This window comes from Pseudopodoces humilis, chromosome 7 (genome assembly GCF_049639895.1).
Source record: "Pseudopodoces humilis isolate 2021_Gansu_Grassland_sample_001 chromosome 7, ASM4963989v1, whole genome shotgun sequence".
NCBI classification, from domain to species: Eukaryota; Metazoa; Chordata; class Aves; order Passeriformes; family Paridae; genus Pseudopodoces; species Pseudopodoces humilis.
The window spans coordinates 7,386,789-7,408,001 of record NC_142206.1 but is presented as its reverse complement, the minus strand read 5'-3'; the positions used below and the strand labels follow the sequence as shown (position 1 = coordinate 7,408,001).

Sequence of the window (21,213 nt, the reverse complement as noted above, 5' to 3'; positions counted from 1 at the left end):
CAGTCTGGCTGAGAATCCACAAAACAACAACTGAGTATTGTCAGCTCATAAAAGCACTTTGAAAACAGCTAACAAGTGCCAGAATGAAGATCAAATACGGATAATTAAATAATATTAAAAGTTATGCAGAAACATAAGTATGTGATCATGTAACTCCCATTTCCTTCATCGAAGGAAAACTGACGAGGCTTACAGGGCTAAAATACTAAACTAAACTAAATATCCAATATGCCTGATGTACTGCATAATTTGCAGGAATTGCCCTTAAAAATTGGCAGAATTACAGGACGTAATCGAACCCAACAGGGATGACACGTGATGACACCAAAGCCTCCATTTTACTGTCCAGAATTCAAGGGGCAAAGAAAGTGAAGGACAAAATTCAAAATTGTGATTTCCACATCTTGCTTTGTTAACACCTACATGAGCTCTTTATTGATCACCCAGATTTAAGTCCCAATACCCACTGACTTCAGCAGTAAAACTTCACATCTTGCAGCAGAGCCAATACAAACACGCACCAAATAGAGCCCTTACCAAGCAGTGACCACATGCAATGTCTTAGTGAGGCTGGGCAAGGCAGCCAAACTACTCTGAAATATCAGCAAAAAAAGGTGCTCTTCCTTTTTAATGGCCAATAAACCCCTGGTGTTTTAGCCGCCTCCACACAATTTTATTTATTTATTTTTAATTTAAGTAAAATGCAACTGGAGAAAAACCTGTACAAAGGTCCCAGGCCACACAGACAGTGATCACCATTTGGAATGCAACCCCAGTGACCAGCTAACCATAAATGACACTGGCCTGAAGTCCAAAAAATGCCCCAAGAATATGGGCTGCCAGACTCTTACAGCCAAGGCAATTTATCATAAGTGTGCAGAAATGAAGATACTCATTCTAAACCTTGTATCCAAGGGTTTGGGGGGGAAGGAGAGAGGAAAAGAGGGCTCAAAACTGGGAAGGTTCAGTGGTTTGTTTGGTTTCTCTTTTTTCCTTTATGCTTTTAATAAGGATTAAAATCTCCGAAAATAATTTAAAAATCCAAATATTCAAACATTCAAATTATATTGACTTTTAAAGCATTGCACCAACTGAGGAACATGTGTATTCTCTATTAACCTGTATGTTTTAACAACTCTGGCCTTCAGCTATGTACTATAATTCCATTTTGTTAAAATCTAAGTTAATTTGTGTGTTTGCCTATGCAACAAATCCATGGAAAAATAAAAACACAAATATTTCTGGTTTAACCTGTTGGTCACTGTGTGATTTTTTCCCTAAAAAACCCAGCCATAGCTAGCCACGAGGCAATACCCATACTAACAATATACATCAATATTAAGCCAGTTAGTGTAAATTTGTTTACAGTTTTTAAGTGAAATACAGAAGATAGGATGATTTTCTGAGATAAAACACACACTGCTTTCAACACTAACTGTTTTATATCAGTGGCTAGGTAACCACTGGAGATAACTGAATTTTAATCAACAAAGGAAAAAAGGATTTAGGAAAAAAATCCCTTGCTTTAGAGGTTAAGCCTCTGGTAACATTAATTTTGAAAAGTATATTTTAATATGCAGCGCACTTCAGGTTAATTGCTGCAAAAGGTACCCAAAATGTTGGTGAAACTTGCAGAGCGCTTAATTTTGGCGGCTAGGGAAGGTCCCTTTCACGCAGATCACAAAAACGTGATTTTACATTTTTGAGAACCGAGCTCAGCTGAAACAGGAGCAGCACGGAAAGTGGAAAATAAATTGAAAAACTCCCGCAAGCAGCGCTCCGCAGATTCTCCGGAGCGCCGTGGCCGCAGCCAGAAGCGGAGAGGGATTGAGATGGAGCCAGTGTTTCCCTTTGTGAGAGGCGAGCTCGGCTTGCAACACTATCAAAAATAAAAGAACTGTAAGCTAATTGCTGGCGAGTGTGACGCAAGCGGTTTCCGTGGAAACAGCCCGAGTTGCTGAAGTGCCTGATCCAGCATTTCCTCATCTGTTTGCACTCACACCAGCAGTCTGACAATGCACTCACTGCATCCTGTTTCACTCAGCAGCCAGAGAAACGCTCAGCTTAACCCTTCACTTCCATCTCTCCACCCAGCCCGGCTCCGAATAACTTTGTACAGCCAGGCTTTGCGCAGACCTTTGAATTTTTCTCAAAGCTTGGCAACGCTGCCTTTTCTACTCTTAATTGGGAAGGAAAAGATGAGAAAGAAACTTTAAAAAAAATTTGTATTATTTTAATTTTAAATTATCTTTTAATTCGTAATTTCTACTTGCACCACTGAAAGTTTCGGCCGCTAATTAAATTTAAAAAAAATTAGTCGCCTGCAGACTTTACATAAAACAATGAGTTATGCATTTTCTTATTTTTTGAAACATTTCATATTTCTGATCTTAATAGCTACAGAATTTTCCTGATATTACACTATACTTAAAGTAAACTAAATACAAATATCAAGATTATCTATCAATCTGCTTCTCCTTCAATTCCCCTAGATGTAGACTCATTTATAAGTAGCTGTATGCTCATGTGTAAGCAACCAACTTATTTTAAATATGTATTAAAAAACAGTATATATACCAAGGAATAATAATAAAAAAATAATCACAGTCTGATCTGAAAAAATATAGAGAGCATGGATCTCATCAGTGTGCAGAGAAATTGCAGATCCTGGGGAAAAAAAATTATAAAAAAGAATAAATGCTGGCCTTTCTGGCAATATATTGAACACACAAAAATTAGATTATTTTACAGTTTACTTCTTACATGCGAACTTGAATTTGGTCATTTCAGGACATGAATAAACATGAAACAAACTATTTTCAGCACAGACCTTTTCTGTGCTGACATCAGTGCTTATCCGGTGTAAAACCCGGCTGTTTCTCTGTACTGTGGGAATGCTTGTGGGCCACAAAGCAAGCAAAAAGGTGAGACAAAATTAATTATTGTTGTTGTTGATGTTAAAAGTTCTGGGCAATTCTTTGCCAAGGAAAAATGCACATGAAATTTAGTGGTGAAAAAGTCTCCCCCTTTCACGGAGTGATTTCCTCCTTGTACTTGCAAATGGGAAATCCCCCTCGAGCATTCTGAAATGGATGACAGCCAGCCAGAACAACCTGTCACAGCAGCTTCCTGAGCACCAAAGAGAGCTGGCCATCAAAAATGTGAAGGTGCAGGCAGGAGGCAATGGCAGGGGCTTCTCAGAATTCCTTTCCTCAAAGCTTACTCACTCAGGGGCCAGTCTGCATCACGCCAGGACCGCTCTGCAAGGAGATGGAAAACATCCTGAATTCCCTAACTGGCACTCTCACTCTTTCTAATACACTATATTTCTCCTTTTCCTTGGGAAGCCCTCCTGCTCGAATCCAGTATCATAATGTAACAATATTCCAAAATATAAAATAACGAGTTTTGGGCTAAAAAGCCCAGGGAAAGAGAGCAGCCTGAAATAAACCTCCCAAGAGGGACATGGATTTATGTACTGTCACCTGTACTTCTGTAGAAAAGAAGAAACCAAAAAAGTTAACACAACATGATCAATGTTCTGGTTTAGTCAGCAATTAACTATTGTCTAGAATCTCAGTGGTGTATTTCTCAAAATACAGATGTTTCCATCTGTATGGATGGAAATCATACCCATGGCTTTTCTACTCTATTAACAGAGATTTTTCTCTGCATCACTTCTTAGCTTCTTCCCGTTCACCTGCATTCCTCTTATGTTATTCCTCTGTGCTACAGTACCCACATGGTTTGTAGGAAGGCAGAAGAAAAACAGAAATAAATGTTTTCTTTACCCATAGATAATTTTCCTCAACTGAACGGAAAGCCAGCTCAGGAAAAACATAAAGGAAGTAGTGTGGTATGCGATTATGGAAACTCCAGAATGAGACCAAGCAGCCTCAGGGATGAGGAGGCAATGATAAGCAGAAAACCTGGGATGGCACAAGGCATGTTGAGGAACCCTAATGTCTCTACAGGGGAAGGAAGCAAACCAGCACTGGCTAGCAAGCTACAGAAGATTCCCACCCTAACTGTATTCAGCAGTGGATTATGGAGCCCTGAGAAAAGTGATGAGCCACATGATGGCTTCAGCTCATGGGATCCAAGGTTTAGACAAGTTCTCCAAAACTAAAACATAAAATGGTCACTGAGGATACCTTTGATAAAATGAGTTTTTAGGTGAGTGGATTGGAACCAGGTGGAAGAACATCCACGTTCAAGTTCTGTCAGAGGGCACTAAAAGACATTTATATACAAATGTGAACAAAAGCCTCTACAAGGGTTGGAAATCTATCCAAATACTACTGACTTAGTTACTTTTACAATCCTCAGAATTGCTTATAACAATCCACTGACTATGGAATCTGCCATCACAGTGTAGTTTTCTCTCAGCTCTGCACTCTGGGACACAAGAAGAAAAATACAGCTCTGGTCACCAAGCTAGGTGACATCCCAAATGATGCTCATAACAAGAGAAAGGCAGGGAACTAGCTGTTCTTTTCAACTCAGTTTTTTCTTGGCTTACCCCTCTTACTGAAGTCTGCAGGGGTACCACTGCAGAACATTTTAGGGAGTGAATCAGAGCTGATGGGAAGAAAAAGACAGACCTGGGACACAGCTGGAAATCTAACAGATATGCTGAACAAAAGTATTACTCAGATACTGGAGATAAAGTTAAAAATTTCTTTAAAAAGAAAGAAAAGTTCTGTGAAAATCCACTTCAATGTGTTAGCCTAATGGAGGTAAATAAAGCTCAAGGTATCAGGACAAAAAATATTCCTCTGCTCCCACTGATCCTGTTACAAGCCAAGCTGTAATCAGAACGAAACACTTCAACTAAATTCATTGTCAGTACCATGCAGATCAGGCCAAGCTTTCCTGTAGCTCTCAAACCCTGCAGGGAAGTACAATGACAAACACAAATCCTCTGAGTCTTTATCTCCGTTTTTAACGGTGAAGTGAAGGGAGGAAGATGTTCAGTATTTATTTTTTGAGGCACGGCTCACTCCATATTATCATTAGTCAGCCAGCTTCTCTTGCTACAACTGCAGCCCTTGGGTCAGTATTACCCCTATTTCTCCCTCCTTGCTCGCTTACAATAGGAGAGAGTGAGGCAAATCATAAACAAGATGTCTAAAGGTTTAGTCTTCTTAAAAAAAACAAAAAAAAAAAGCACCCAAAACCACCAAACCAAGCTAGAAAACCTTTGTCCCCTCCATCCAAGAATTAAACAAACAGGGGATTGTTTTGAGTTCTGAAATGACTGAACACATGCAGATGCTCTTTGGGCAGCAAGGAATAAGCTCCCAGCCATCAAAGGCCACATCTTGAGAGCTCAGATCTGACAAATAAATTTGCAGTTGCACTTACAGAGAAGGAAGCAGATCAGTGAGTGCCTTGCAGAACTAAAATAGCAAAATGAACAAAGAACTGCACAATAAAACACAGTATCAAGGTAAAAGAGAAGGCATGCATGACTGTAAAAAATAAATGTATGCAGCATCTTGAATGTAGTTGAATTGTGTATAACTTCTCAGTAATGGACAGTTGCAAGTAATAGATTGTAGAAACATTTTAATGCTGTGACTCCAAATAAATATTTAACTCCAAAATATTCCACAATTTTTTTAAACAATAATTTCATTGCTAGGTTTCTAAGCAAAAAAAGTAAAGTATTTTGAGTCAGAACATTTTCATTTCTCTTCTGAAACAGACACTTGTAATTTTGGACCAAATTATGGTACTGATCTTACAACAAAGAAAGAACACACTAGTAGGAAGAGGCATTCAAATTATTGTAAATGAAGAAAAGGTAAAGACAAGGACAAAGAAAGAAAAATTATATTTAAAAAAATTACAAGCAAATAAGCAATTTACTTTTGAACGTTAATCTCCTGGAAAATTATTTTCCTTGTACTTTCAAAGACCCAAATAGTTAAAAATTAAAAAGTGGCTCCCGAAGGCACACCAAACCTATCCATCACCAGACAGGTGAAAGAAACACAGCTCTAGGAATGTATTCAAGACTGTTAATGCTTGTTAAAGTTATAAATTACATTAAGCTCTGTGAATTTTTAAACAAGTAAGGACTATAATCTCAATCCTTAAACACTGCAAAACACATGTTCTTTTCCACTTGAGAGCTTAAGTGCTCTGCTGACTCTAGGGAGCTTCCTACTAGAACAAGTGTTAAGGCAAGCATGGAAGACTTACAAATCTTTAGAAAGGAGATTTTAACAGCAACTACTCTCATAAAAGACAAATTACATAGGGCTTAATATACCTTTAGAGGTCCATTATTGAAGCTGTACTGACTTTTGCAGATACCTGAACTGGCATCTCTTTATTTCGTGAAACACAGTTCAAAAATTTCCTGAAGTTGAGAGATGCTTTCTTAAACAAGATATCAATTGCATGTTTACAGGTGTAATATCAATTTCTAACTTAATTTGTCCTGAAATGTTATGCCTAATCATGAGTTGTGCAAATTTTACATGTAAGTACTGAGTTTTACTCAGTTTTAACAAGACTGTTTGAAGCTGAGGGTCTCTTACCTAGTTCTGATTTTTGCTCTTCATAAAAACTTCTTTTCCATCACACATAGAATAAAGTACTGTTTTCTTCATCAGACCATTCTTCAGATGTCTCTGATAGGACAGTCACTACCTCAGAGGATTTGAAAACACAGATCACACTTAAAGCAATAGCCAGCATCACATCTGCCTCTGCTCATCTGCTCCCACTTTCTTATTTTCATCTTGACATCACAGAAAATCACTTGCAAACTTATTATTTTCAAACTTCTTTGAAATTCTCTAGCATATAATGAACAGGCTGCCAGTTATGAAAAACAAATTAAGTAACAGCAGTGACAAAAAAACACTGGTCATTAACACAAAAGCTGCCCCAAACTCTCCCTTCTCAATTCAACCTGTTCAAGCAGAGACTCCAAACAGAAGGAAAAATTAGACTTTCTGGATTATGGGAGCCTGCAAATACTCTGCTGAGCTGAATAAAAAATAGTAAGAAATGCTGATAAAAATTCTAATTAATGCTTTCTACAACTGCCTAAAAATAAGCTAACAGATATTTATAATCAAAATACTTTCAACTGTGCTTTGCCATAACAGCAAAAAGCTGTCATTTACATCATGGTAATAACTCATTTTAACTTCAGACACACATATTACAGTTCTTTGATCATTAGAAAGATCCTAAGTAACATTACACGGCTTTTTTACTCTTTAAACAAAAAACCAAAACAAAACAAAAAAGAAAAACTAGAAGATGCCTAAACATCTGTGGGAATAATCTATGGAAATCCTCTCACTGCAAGGTTCATTTGAAATCTGCTTGTGAGAATGTTCCAGTGACCCCCAAAAGGATACTCTGCTGCCCCAAAAATGCTTGTTGTTTAGCTGAAACAAGGACAGAAGGAGGATGCATGCAGGGGGGACAAGACAAGGTTGTTTGTGTTTTCCAGTTGAGATATGAAATATACTGTTCCATCCTAAACTAACATGTTAGGAATAATCATGTCATCATTAATGATTTATTTACATCTCTGTCTCAGTGCCATTTTGTATGGACAATCTCAGTGGAAAGAGTAAAACCTGTACCAATATTCATCTTTCCCTGAGCAGAATGAAGTCTGCTTCTTGCAGATCCGACTGGCCAAGAGGAAAACTGTACTCGTGTGCCTTTTACTCCTTCCAGTCTGAGCCAATTCCTTCAGGGCAGTCGCTGCCAGAGCAGATGGTGTTTCACAGGCACAGCAGGATCTAAACTTTTTCAGCCTGCTAATCACACCTTCAGGTGTCAACACAAATTTCCCACCCTTTCTACTCACACATCAGAACATAACTGCTTGTATCCACAGAAATGCAGTTTAAATAAACTGAAATTTAATTTCATACGCCATGGGGGAGGGAGAATGTGTAGGGAACTATGGAATTACAAGAGCAGATATGGAAGAGTGTATTTACACATTACACTGTCTAGGTGGCAAATCAAATTAAATTATGGCCACAGTGAATGATAATCAACATAATAATCACGAGTTCTCTCAAAGCACATTCCTTTTTTTGAATTTTTTTTTTTTTAAGTTAGCATCGTTAAGCCACACATGACACTGGTTTTTATTAACTACTAAGAGCATCCTATGAATCCAGAGATCTCTCCCTGCCTTGGAGAAAGCTCACAAGAAGTCAGCTCACTTCCAGAGGTACGAGCCCAGCTGAGAGGCCATCCCTGCCTGTAGAGCACACACGGTGTGAGGTTCCTTGGCCACCACACAGCCCTCACACAGGAGATAATGAGAAATCCAAGGGCCACTGCTGAGCAGTCATCAAAGATCCAAAACCAGAAAATGTATCAACAGCTTCTGAGAAAGGATGGAAAATCTTCTGGACAGTCAGAAGGTACTAAGAAAATCTCCTTTAAAAACCTTGTACTTCTTGAATGAATAACTTAGAGTACTCAGAAACTTAGAATTCTTTTAAGAGAATCTACTAGGCAAAAAGAACAAAATTATATTCCTGAAGTGGCAAACAGGTATCACACAACAATATTTAGGAGGAAAAAAAAAATAAATTCAAACCCCTTAAAAATATGTTGTGATTGAATATGGAATATGAACTGACTCTAAGAAAAATAAAAATACCCTAAATGGAAACACAGGCCTTTCGGTCTAAGTCACAGTAGAAAAAAAAGTCATGCAGACATTAAGCCTAGTATAAGAATGTCTTTTTTACCCTTTAATTTAGCTCCTATCTTGTTAAAGGGCATTAATTAACCAAAAACAAATGAAGCATGACCTGTAATGAAGGTTAAAGAGGCACACTAATACCATAGTGCCTATGCAGGGAGTCATAATTTAGCTGTTATTTCAGTAAAACTGATGAAATTTCCCTCTTGTAACTTAAGCTTTCACACACTTTTAGAAAAGTTCATTCTGTATTATGAGCTTTGATGATAAAACCATTGTGACAGTAGATATTAAGAGGCAGGTGTGACACAGGCTTGCTGTATCAGCACCCCTCAGAGGTACAGCTCCTCTGGGGTGGGAGCACTGGCTGCTTTGGGGACAATGAATGAACTCACCCCAAATTAAACCCCATTCCTATTTCTGTGACCATCATCAGCATGGACACAGCTAAACCAACATACCTGTAATGCTAATTCACACCAAAAAGCCTGGGATTTTTCTCATAAAAGAGGGAAGATCTCTCAAAACCAAATCCAAAGCACTCAAATATAGCCTCATATGGGAGCTTTTCTACAGTATCTTGAATAACTTAAAGCCAGCAAATTATAGAGGGAAAATATAATTTTCATATTCCATAAAACAAACTTTTATTTATCAAATGAACAACAAATAGAACATGCCTTTAACTTAGTGAAGGTATTTGGGTTTGCATAATGGGACATTAAGGTTGGCAACTCAATACTGGGTAACAAAACTTGTCAACATTACCATTTGATCAGGCATTGAATTGGAAATATGCCAGGTTTTCTCACCCACCCCTGTACAAACTGAAGTGAGCACTGGTGGTCACTCATGTTCTGCACAACAGCACCGTTTTTCATAAATGTTGACCTATCAGACAAATAGAGGGACATTAAAAAAACTGCTTGGGTATCTGTGCCCTGGTCTGTCCCTCTCCCAGTAAATTTGCACTTGTTTCAAAGGAACGTGCTACATACAAAAGCTCTGTGTGAAAAAGTGAGGCCCAACACATCAAAACTTACTCCTCACCAGCTGCCCGTATTGATATGAATGATGTCCTTCCCCACAGCTGAATGATCCATTTTCAAATACAAAACTGCTCTGGAAGCTGACATTTTGTTTCTGCAGTCATGCCTTGTTATGGCCCTTCTAGTTCCTGGAACAGTTTGTTTTGCCACACTCATCAATAAGGCCATTCACTTAACTGCTCTTCCTTAAGCACAGAGTTCCCTGACCTATTTCTTTCACAAATATCGGTAACACTTCCCTTCCCCAAATATCATCATCTGCCAGTTGACTTGTTACCCTGTGAACTCTCATTTATTAACATCCATGGCTCCTGTTTTGAAGGCTCTAGCACAATTTTACTGCCACTGGATTCTTAGTTATTGATCCTTTTTATGCTTCAGTAACTATTGCACAGTCTGCCCTGAACAATCCAAGCCCTACCCTTAACCTCAAATTTTTATTTCTGCTACTGAGTTGAAGGAAAGTCATCCCCCCCCTTTTTTTTCTTTTTTGTTTTCCACCATTAACATTTATTCTGTAGTGTCATTGCATCTTGTTGAGTATTGTTTTCAGCCACTGGAAAGGACATGTTGAAATTCAACATTTCCTTTCAATCTTTTATTCTGATCTTCAACTATTCTTTCAGCTTGCTCTCCACCTAGATTTATCCTGGAAAAAAAAATCAGTGAAATGCCAGCAAAATATTCCATATTTTGTAGCCATCTGTAGCCTCCTGTGGTCTGTCCTCTCTTTTCTGGTTTGGCAGATACAAGTTTCTCATCTGTTTTCCTCCAGAACATTTACATCAACAATAGAACAGACTACATCCCCCAATTTCCCCTTCTGTAATCCTCAGTCTTTGCACAAAAGTACAAGAGTTACTCTTTCCCATCTTCAGCAACTGGTATAACCTAATAGTTGTATTTAGCTTTGTTCAGTGATTTCTTGTGAGAGTGGCAAGACTGAACGAAGTTCTCATTTTAAAATATCAGAAGAGCAAAACAGGAATAAAAAAAGCTTCTTCTAGAAATATAATTTTTCAATCAAATGTCACATAGGGCCCAGGCTGTGCCAGCCTGCCCACCCCACCAGCATCATTCTGGTGTTCACTCCTGGCATGAGACACTGTCGTGGAAATTCTGAGAGCTCAGCTCACTCTGCAGACCTGCCCTGTGTTGGGACATATTCCAGGGGGTTCCTTCACTTCCCACTCATGTGTTTTTTGCATAAAATTTGCTGGGATTTGGTCTTGTAAGGTAAATATACTACAGTCAGTTTCATTGCTCAAGTTCAATTTTTAGAATTGTACTATCAAGCAGATACACACACAGACATTGTGTCAAAAGATGAGTCTTTTTCTCAGGAAAATATATCAGATTTCTTGCCATTCTCTTCACTTTCATATTTAACAACCCAGAATACACTGTTCACAAACCCCAGCATGGAGGCTGCCCCCTCTTTTTCATCCTAGAGACCTTCCTGTGCACCTTTTGTTTCTCATCTCTAGTAGTTTCTTTCATAAATTTAAAACATCTCCCAGGTCCAAGCTGAATATTAATACTTTATGCAGTTTATTCTGCTATTTTTCTTCAACACAGTCAATCATGCAGTTGTTGGAACCTCCTTTCACAGTTTCTTTCATTTCTTTCCTACTGGTGCTCTGTAACATGCTTCCCTCACCTTCCAACCAATTTCTCCAGCATTTCCACAGCAGTGATCTTTGATCTCCTTCCTTTCTCTACTTGTTTTCTTTCCAGGAAAACACACCTGAAGCAACAGTCAACCTCCTTTGCTACACGGACAGCTCAGGGACTCCTGCCTGCTTTTACTTATGCAGAATATAAACATAAACTGCCACCAAGTTTTGGGTTTCTAAAAGCCAGATTAAGGTAAATTTAGCTAAGAGTGTTCTTAAGTGCACTCAGTCTCCCTAAAATCCTTCTCTGCTATTCTCAGCCAGTCCCAGGTGAAGCTTTGCCAGAGGATAACATCTTAAACTCTGACAAACCATGATTCAATCATCCTTTCTTTGGGCTATAATCCTACAAGAGAGAAAGAAAGAGGGGAGAGGGAGAAGGGGGGAAAGAAGGAGAGAGGGAAGGCAAGAGGGAAGGCGAGAGGGAAGGCGAGAGGGAAGGCGAGAGGGAAGGCGAGAGGGAAGGCGAGAGGGAAGGCGAGAGGGAAGGCGAGAGGGAAGGCGAGAGGGAAGGCGAGAGGGAAGGCGAGAGGGAAGGCGAGAGGGAAGGCGAGAGGGAAGGCGAGAGGGAAGGCGAGATATGGAACTTTTACCAAGAGCCTTCTCATTTCACATTTCATGTAGCTCAAACTATTTTGTCAATGTCAGAGAGAACCAGACAAAACAATAGAATCCTGCTCATCCAAAATATGATTGCAGAAACAGTTTTCCAACTGTGTTGCTTTCATCATATAATCCTTCTCTTTGCACATTCCTTGCACTCAGCTGCATCCCATTGGAATTGATTCCACCCACAGCTCAACACACACTGCTACCTTGATTTTTTCCCCATAAGACAGACCCCAGAGACAGGAAGATTGGGTGAGCAACAGAAACACATCTTGCCATGCAGGTACAGCTGTGGTAACAGCTTGGAGTCGTGAAGGGAAAACTTCAAATAGCAAAGAGCTGTTTTGTCAAACACACAGCAAGCAGAATTATGTTTTGTTACTGGCTGCACTCAACAGGTACAGGTTCACCTGTTTCTGGGCTGCAAACAGTATCTGAGTGTAACAAATTTAAGACATTCTAAAATACACATTAACAGACAGTTTCTGCACTAGGAAGTTATACCCTGAAAACTTTAGGACAAAGTGTAATTTGTTTCACAAATCGGTAACAGACATAGATGTAAATTTCATGAGCAAATAAGGAACTGCATTAATTTCAAGTTACACAAATACTTCAGACTCCTGAAATCAAGTCCTCACTTTTCTAAGGTTATACATCAAAGGTACGAGATAGCTTGGAACAGAAACTGGGGAGAGGTGGTGGTCAATCGAACCCTAACCACAAGACAATTCTTCCTGTAATTAACAGAGTGCAACATGAAAGCAGTCTTTGTCCACAAAATATCCCAGCTTTCCTACGTGTTTGAATCTAGTCAGATAACCAGAAAAGTGTGTATCAGCTCTGTTTGCAGACTGTTTGGGACATGTATCATGTGTCTTTAATTAGGAAGGCCTATTCTTTACTGAAGGAAAAATATGAATATTCTTTCTGGATCTGAGAAGCTCCTATGTAAGATTTCATACACATAGCTGTCATATATATGTCAACTATCAAGTTAAAGAAAAAACAAGTCTTACTAGTATATTTTTTAGGACAGTGTTTACAAGGTCTGCAATACTGACAAGCACCTTTTAGATACCCTGATTTGGCTTTTGGGCAGAAAAACCCCCACTAATTAAGTGCTAAATGTGCAACAGTCAATAAAGATAAATCCTTTGATATCAGCAGCAATAGGTGGAGCTAACAGATTACCATCCAATTAATACATGCAGTCAAAATAAGACCTGCACAAAATTTGAAAAACCAATCAATACTTCAGTCTTACTGCAACTCCTCTCTAGGTCTGAGATGAATATTGAAGTAAGAATAATCTAATAAGAATAATCTAATTTTATCAACTTCCAGCCTTATAGTTCCCACAGTTGTTGAAGTCCAGAAAGCAATATCTTTGTCATGAGGTTTACTCAAATTTGCAAGCTTTTACAGGATCATGTTTACAGGGCCTCTTTCCACTTGTACCCCAGGAAAAAATGATAGTTCCATCCAATTTATGTGTGCATGTGCTGCTGGTTGCACATTCCCCTCTGTGTTAGTATTTCATCTCCATGCTCACAGACCCCTTGGAATTGCTGGCTGAACAAAAAAAAAACCAACCAAACAATCAAATAAATATAATTATTTTCTTGTATACTTAAGTAGACAGAGAGCACATATAACTTCAAATCAACATGTTACTGAAAATTTAAGTCAATACTAACACTCTCTATTTTCATCAAATAATGACTAAAATCTACACAAAATGAGATTTTTAAATTTTTTTTTTAATAATGTGAACAATCAGCCACTGGAATGATCTCCCCAGAGAGGCAATGGATTCCCCAACACTGGACAAGTAAGATTTAGCTGGACAGGGCGCTGGGCCAACTTGTCTAGACAGTGATTTTGCCAAGAAAGGTAGGACCAGATGATCCTTGGGGTACCCTACTGACCTGCTATTCTGTATTTTACATAAACTTCTTCTCCATATAAGAGGTTTGTGACAATCACACAAAATAGATCTAACAGAATCACAATAATAGCTTATCTCTCGTTCATCAAAGTATTTCTGTCATGGTGGATTAGCAACACCTTCCTAACAATCTTCATTAAACTCCTTGAAATATTAATATTGGAAAAGAAACACTGCATTGCTTTATAAAGATTTGGAAAATGTGTAATCATCCCTTAAAGAAAAGCCACAAAACAGATGCTCTCTGAAAAGCATTAAGTACACACATTCCTTCAGTTTCAAGGAAGCAATATAAAAACCTTTTACTCTTTATTCAAATAAAGTCACACATTACAAGCTTACTTCTCCCTACTCCTGCCCAAACAATTGATGTTTTATCAGCTCTGCAATGTCTGATCTTTCTCCAAGTCAGACAGGAGATCAGAGGATTTAACCTGTGTTATCCTTGTAAAATTGCATATAAAATACAGCAGAGAACATGTATCTATGAATCTCATTTAAACTGTGCTTAACAAAGCACAAATATTTATTGTAAAGCATAATAGATTATTAGGAAAATTATGAACTCCATATCTCTTTGTTGTTCACATCTAGTGATAACAAAGATATCAATTTCTGGAAGTCTACCAAAAAGTTACATTTTATTATGAGCATGTATGATTTAAGCATTACAAATAAATTCTACATATTTAGTTATAGCTGACATTTATGATGTTACTTGAAGAATAATGAATGCCCTAACTTGAAATATGCACATGCCTTTAAAGAAGTGAGCTGAATGTCAAAGGAAGCTTTTAGTAACTTGCATATGAACAAATATCTTCTATCATCTAGAAAGGTTAATGAAATCACATTTTCTGAGGTTTCTGTGCTACACACCGAAGTGACAGCAAAAGAGAGCATTTACTATCCAGAAGGGAACAGAGAAAATAAATTATTATATGATAGTTCCTATATATCTTAACTGCTAGTAAAACATTTTAATGTTTCTTTCATTGTATGCATTAGATAATCTGCAACTTACTGTTATTTTTGAAGACCGTCACAGCATACTTGCATTTTAACCTTTTATGCAGAAACAATTACTGTATTAATCACTGTAAACAATTACTGTATTAATTCTGTTGTGCAAACTCAGGGAGGGGGAAATGCTCGAAAACTACTCCACCGTTTCAGATTCACCTCGTATTTCCTCAGACCTAATTCACACAAGTCCTGCATTATAGAACAAACGTCAAGGGAAAAATTAGAGAATTTCATTTGGCACCGGTGAGGTTCAGCCAGGACAGGAACAGACGGGGGATTCTGCAGCAACAATCACTTCGCAGAAACTGCTCACTTGCACGTTCATTAAATACACTCCCCTCATTCTCCCTGCTACAAGGGGCTGACAATCCACTCGCAGCAGCCTCGGGCCGGTTCCAACACAACTCGATGTTCCCGCAGTTGACGTGCAAGTGCCCAAATAAAAACAAACTCCCCCACACGCACGGGGGTTTTACGCTACAAAAAAACAAGACTCATTGAAAAGTTTTCCGGGAGGTAGAAACCAACAGAGTTCCATTCAAGAAAACTGAGCGTTTCGGGCATCCCTCCAGCCCCTACTGAACAGCTCTCTCTTCAGTAAAAAGTTTCTTAAAACCCATCAACCCAAAACTAACGTTAACTTAGCTGGAGCGAGGAGCAGCGGGGGAGAGAAAGGGAGAGAGAGGAACGAACGACAGCAATCTGCAGGGCAGAAGGACAGCTGCCACTCAAACAACGCCAACATTCCATAAATAATATCCCTCAAAACCTGGTATTTCTTTAGCACTAGACAATGATTTTGTCGATAGAAAGCGGGAAGAACCAGAAGCGCCGAGCAGCTTAGAAAGCTGTGGTTTCTTTCGCCCGGAAAGGCTGCCAGACGCGGAGGAGGTGGGGGCTTCGGAAAAGAAACAAAATAACAAGGTAACCGATAGCTGAAACTGACTGGTTTGAGGTTTTGCTCTAATCAATAAGAACTGCTGTTTAATAATTGAGATTGCATAAAAAGCGAGCGAGCCTTCTGTCCTACAGCAAACACATTATTATGATTTAGCACCCACGCAGAAAGAGAGGGTTGTATCGATTCTGCAGAACCGAGCTGAGAAACCCGCTAAGGGACTAACATTCTCCTCCATTCCTCTAGCAGGAGTTTGTTAGCGAGCAGACATCCAGCACAGACACACATAGCGGTGAGGAAAAGCTTATGGAGCGGCGCTCATTCCTCCGAAAGTTTCTCCTGCAAGTTTCGGAGAAACCTACCTGCTCTCTGGAAATGCAAGGCAACGAGGGTCTCCTAAACATTTTGCAGCTGCCGTAGTAGCTGACCGAAGTTTCCCCTAGGGACACGCAGCTGGATCTCCTCCTGGGTCTGATCACAGGCACTTTTTCCTCCACGCTGGGGAGCCGTGGGTGGCGGTGATGCTGGTGGTGCGCTCCTCGGCTCTGTGCCGAGAAGATGCCGTGCTCCCCGCCGCAGAGTGCCAGGAGGCAGCCTGCCACCCCGACCGTGCCGGCCAGCAGCGGCCCGAGCGCCGGGGGCAGCGCCTGGAGGCTGCTCAGCGACACCAGCCACACCAGGCTGCACAACACCAGGACGAGGAGGCTCCGGCGCAACTTCAGGGAGCTCTGCGGCACGGTCAGCGCCGCCACCGAGACCAGCACCGTCAGGAGCCTTCCTAGGAACATCTGCGGCTCCTCTTCACGCCCTTCCGCGGGCAGCAGCCACTGCAGCGCCACGAAGTCCCCCGAGAAGCAGCACAGGGGCAGCGCCAGCAGCCACCAGCGGGTCGTGCCGCCGCCGTGCTCCCCGCGCCGGCCGCCGAGCAGGTAGCAGGTGAGGAAGAAGAAGGCACAGGCGATGCTGAAGAGGGGGCTGAGGCAGCGGGTCAGGCACAGCAAGGCGTGCAGCGGCCGCGGGCTCCGCCAGCTGCTCCCGTCCCGCTGCTCCCGGGCGCTGCCCCGGCCGGGAAAGGCCAGGAGCGAGAGGACAGCGGCGGCCAGGACGCCCAGGGCGAGCCGAGCCCGGGAGGAGGAGGCGGTAGGAAAGAGCAGCAGGGAGAGGAAGCTCTTCGGGGGGTCCTGCCGCAGCGGGGTCGCGCAGCTCTTCACGTATCCGTTCCGCAGGCTCTCGGCGCTGCTGCCGCCGGGCAGCGCCGCGGGGGCGGCCGCCCCGCCGCCGTCCGGCTGCGGGCAGGGCTGCGGGGCCCTGCCGGCCCCGCCGGGGGAGGCGGCCGCCGCCGCAGCTTCTCGCTCTTCCCTCATGGTGGTCGGGGACGCGGCAGGGGGAGGACGGCGGAGAGGCGCGGGTCGCGCTAGCTGTGCCCCGGCCGCGCCTCCCGCATCCCCTCAAGAGAAGGGCGCCGGGCTGAGCCGCCGCTCGTCCCCCGCGGGCAGCGGCGCCCGCGGCATGGTGGGTGAGGACGGGGAAAAAAGAGAGGAAAAGGTAAAAGTCTGGCTCGCCCGCTCGCGTTCCTCAAACGGCTCCGGCGGAGGGCACTCGCTGCCGCCTCCCAGCGCCCAGCGGCGGCAGCGGCGGAGCCTGCGGGGGTGGGAGCGAGGCGGGGAACAGCCCCCGCCTCCCCGCCCGCCTTCCCTCCTCCCCCGGGCCGGGAACCGCGCTGCCCGCCAGCTTTCTCCCAAAATACAAATCTGTACGTGTGTGTCTGCCCGGCCGCCCCCCCAGGGCAGCGTGCGGGGTTCGGGCCGAGCCGCAGCGAGGGACGCGGGGGGAAGCGATGGAGGGGCAGGAGCGCTGAACCGGAGCGGCTTTGTGCTCTATCTGTCATTTCGCTTCGAAATGCCGCGGAAAAGTTGTTCCTACGGGCTCTAAAGCACGCGCAGAGTATCCAAGTGTTTTCCCTCTGAGGAGCATCAATTTTTCCTTTTTATCCCTTTTTTTTTTTTTTTTTTTTTTTTAGCACCCGAGAAGTAAGTATGGATTAGACTAATTATCTACTTTTTTATTTTTATTTCTTTTTTCCGCCTTCGTTAACCACGTTACAGACCAGACCGCGTCGCACGACCAGGTTTATTTGCACAGCTAATACCTTTGGAATGGATCAAAACAATAATTTTGGAAAGGATCGGTGGAAGTGTTTAGACTGCTGTAAAGGAAAATAGGCAGCTAATGGGATTTTGAGTAATGCCTTTGCTCATTCATTCTCTTTGTTTGTTTCTGGAAAAGTAACTGCTAAGCACTTCTGAAATTTATTATAATTGTGCGTGTTTACCTTGTTACTTAGAACAAAGGTCCTTTGAGCCATGTTTCCACATAATGTTGTACTGCTTTACTTACACTGGTTCAGAAAACAGTTCGGGTAAGGCAGTGGCTGCACTTTTTCCCTTTTTTTACTGAAACAAGGAACTGTTGAAATGATTTGGTCCCATTGCATGTGATTGCCTCCCTTTGAGCAGCCCCCGAGTTGCAGCTGGTTTGGAAGCTGTGGGGTGGCAGGAAGTGCTGCCACAGGACACGGGCCTGGCCGTGAACAGAAATCATCAAGCGTGATTCCTGACACAAAATGCAGCATGCAATGGCAAATCGAGTAACTCCTGTACGTGGGAGGGAAGTAGGTAATGACTTATTTTTTTAAAAGGCAGATCAATCTGGTGGAATTTTGATACCATAATGCATCTTCCTCTCTTAGAAATTACACTCTTTTTCCAAAAACAAGAAAAAAATTCTCTCCTGGCTTGGTACACTTAACAAAGGTTCTGTGCCATCATACTGGTTCTAAAAAGTTTTAGAAAAAGGAAAATGTGTAGTTCCTTTGGGATTATATTCTTACATTTTCTTGTGTTTATATGCTAGTGATATCAATTGGACCACAATCAAGTATACCTGTAAATGCTCTTAAGGCTGAGAAATACCTTGCTTTTATGCATATTCTTTATTTATTTTTTAATTATCTTGAATTCAGCTGTAAATAAATGCATTCCAGAAATAATTCGCTGGTGTAATCTTCTTTAAAACACATTTGGGGATACTTGTAGCAGTGGAACTAGGAAGTGCCTGAGGAAGGGCACAGAGATAGGACATCATATGATCCCTAAATGCCAAGGATGCAACCATCTGTGGCTTCAACACTTCCTGGATCAGAAGTGGTGTCTTATTCTTGACAGTTCTTAGTGGGTTTTTAATCCAAAAATTTGCCCAGTTTTTTTTTTTAAGTCCACATAGGTTTTTTTAGCATTGGCAGAGTAGTACAAGAGAAGGTCATTACTCAATGCAGCATGACTACACAAATGTGAAATAAGTTTTTTTTTAAAGTTTCCTATTTGTCTTAATTGATATTCTTCTCATTTTGATAGAAACAATGAACAGTTGCTCTCTAGTCACCATGTCTCTTCAATTCATGATATTACATCTTTCCTCAGTCTTGCATTTATTTTCTAAACTGAAGAGTTTGAACATATTTTTTTTTCAGATTATTTTCATGTTACTGGGTTTTTTCTTTTTTTGAGCACTACTATATGCTTTTGGAGTAGAGAAGATCAGGAGTTACACCCAGTATTCAAGACAGAAACACAGTCCAAATAATGGGGTTTTTCCTTGTAATTCCTGTCTCTCATTTGTTTTGCTTTGCTAGGGAAGTGAGACGGCAGATAAACTGAGCATTGTTGAAAGTGGTTCTGTTGAAAGTGGTTCTGCTGAACATTGAACACTGTTTTCACAATGTTAAGTATATAGATCCCAGACTTTGTGTTCTGATTGTTAACATCTACATCCACTAGATAATTTTATAGGTAAGATTAGGATTTTTTTTTCTGTGTTTACATTACAGTTATCTACAGTACATTTCACCTGCCTATGAACTCAGCATTGTGAGGTTGTAAGCACATTCCCTCAGTCAGTTCTATCTTTACTCTCATAACTTGGTATTAACAGCATACTTTACCAGCTTTCCATCCTTTTTCAGATCATTTATCGTTAATTAATTAGCTTAATTTCAGTGATATGTGTGCTGAAGAAATGTATACATTCCAAAATGTAATATATAAATGGAATATAGTTAGTCTTTAGTAATATTTTGGTTGTCTATTAACACTCTGCCTACCACATTACAGGACCCCATCTTGAGGAGTTTCCAATCTCATGAAGAATTTCAGTATAAAGAAAACTTGGAGTACTTTAGTGCCTTTTGTAAATTAGAAGAGCATTAACTAAATTGCTCCTTGTAACAGAATAATTTTTAGAATAAAGAAATGACTTTTCATTAGCTATTTCTTAAAGAAATACAGAAAAATATATTGTTTTTTTAAAATTGGTGTGAAGACATTTATGTCAGGGGAATGTCATATTTTTTGTCATCCTCCAGTCTCACTACCAAAACAAGATGACTGGCTTAGTGGTTTGAGTCAGGTTGGCTGTCTCTATCTAATAATAATAAATACTAATATAATTAAATATTCATTTCAAATGGTGATAAATAAGATTTTGCAGGTTTCATCAGTGACCTCCCTATTTTTGAGGCAGCTTTCTTGTTTCTGCTTTTCTTGTTTTCTCCCTTTCCTCCTGAGTAGAGGAAATGAGCCAGTGTCTGGGTGGAAGTTTGCCTGCCAGCAAGGGCCAAGCCACCACAATAACCATGTATACTCAGCCCCGGAGATCTGATCAGAAATATACTGTTAAATCTTAGATTTTCATTGCAAAGACTGACCCTGCTGCCATCATTGTGTTTTAATAGAGTATTTTCATTATTTTGGTCAAACTCAAAACCAGACTTAATTTTAAAGTGGGATTTTTTGTGGATAAGACTATGAAGAATATGGTGTTTATACCCACAGCATACTGGCAGTGGAATAGAACAACTCATGACTGATTTGGCAGTAAACACTGTTTTTTTCTTCACTAAATCTGTACTAGAAAAATTCATAAGCTGGTGGCATCTATCTCTGCAGTGGAAAATATTTACTGACTTTATTGATAATTTAATATACTTTGTCAAATTTTGTTGGTTGGTTTCTATTGATCCTGAGACATGTGGGGTTCCTTTTGCTTCCTAAGTGATTAAACTTGCAAACACTTAAAATCAGATTTTGGGAAGATAGGTGTATATCACTTTGTCATTCATTTCTGAAAAACATAATGATTAATATTTCAGATAGAAATGACAATATTTAACCTAAGAATATGAACAAAAAACAGTCATAAAACAGTTAATTTAAATTCTCCTAATTCAGAGGATAACTATTTTT

The 21,213-nt window shown here is 40.6% G+C and overlaps 1 protein-coding gene and 1 long non-coding RNA gene across 2 annotated transcripts in view; one reads left to right on the top strand and one right to left on the bottom strand.

Moving 5' to 3' along the window:
* PDE3B (phosphodiesterase 3B) overlaps positions 1-17,512 on the bottom strand; it is an 82,043-nt gene extending 64,531 nt beyond the window's left edge. Inside the window, exon 1 of the mRNA XM_014257911.2 lies at positions 16,276-17,512. Within this exon, the coding sequence (XP_014113386.2) occupies positions 16,276-17,277 (1,002 nt within the window). The 5' untranslated portion in view covers positions 17,278-17,512. The remainder of the gene's footprint in view (positions 1-16,275) is intronic.
* Positions 16,742-18,962, top strand: LOC148183957 (uncharacterized). Its single transcript, XR_015772899.1, has 2 exons — positions 16,742-16,849; positions 18,019-18,962. It is a non-coding gene; the product is annotated as an uncharacterized LOC148183957 (long non-coding RNA).
* Positions 18,963-21,213: the final 2,251 nt, after the last annotated feature.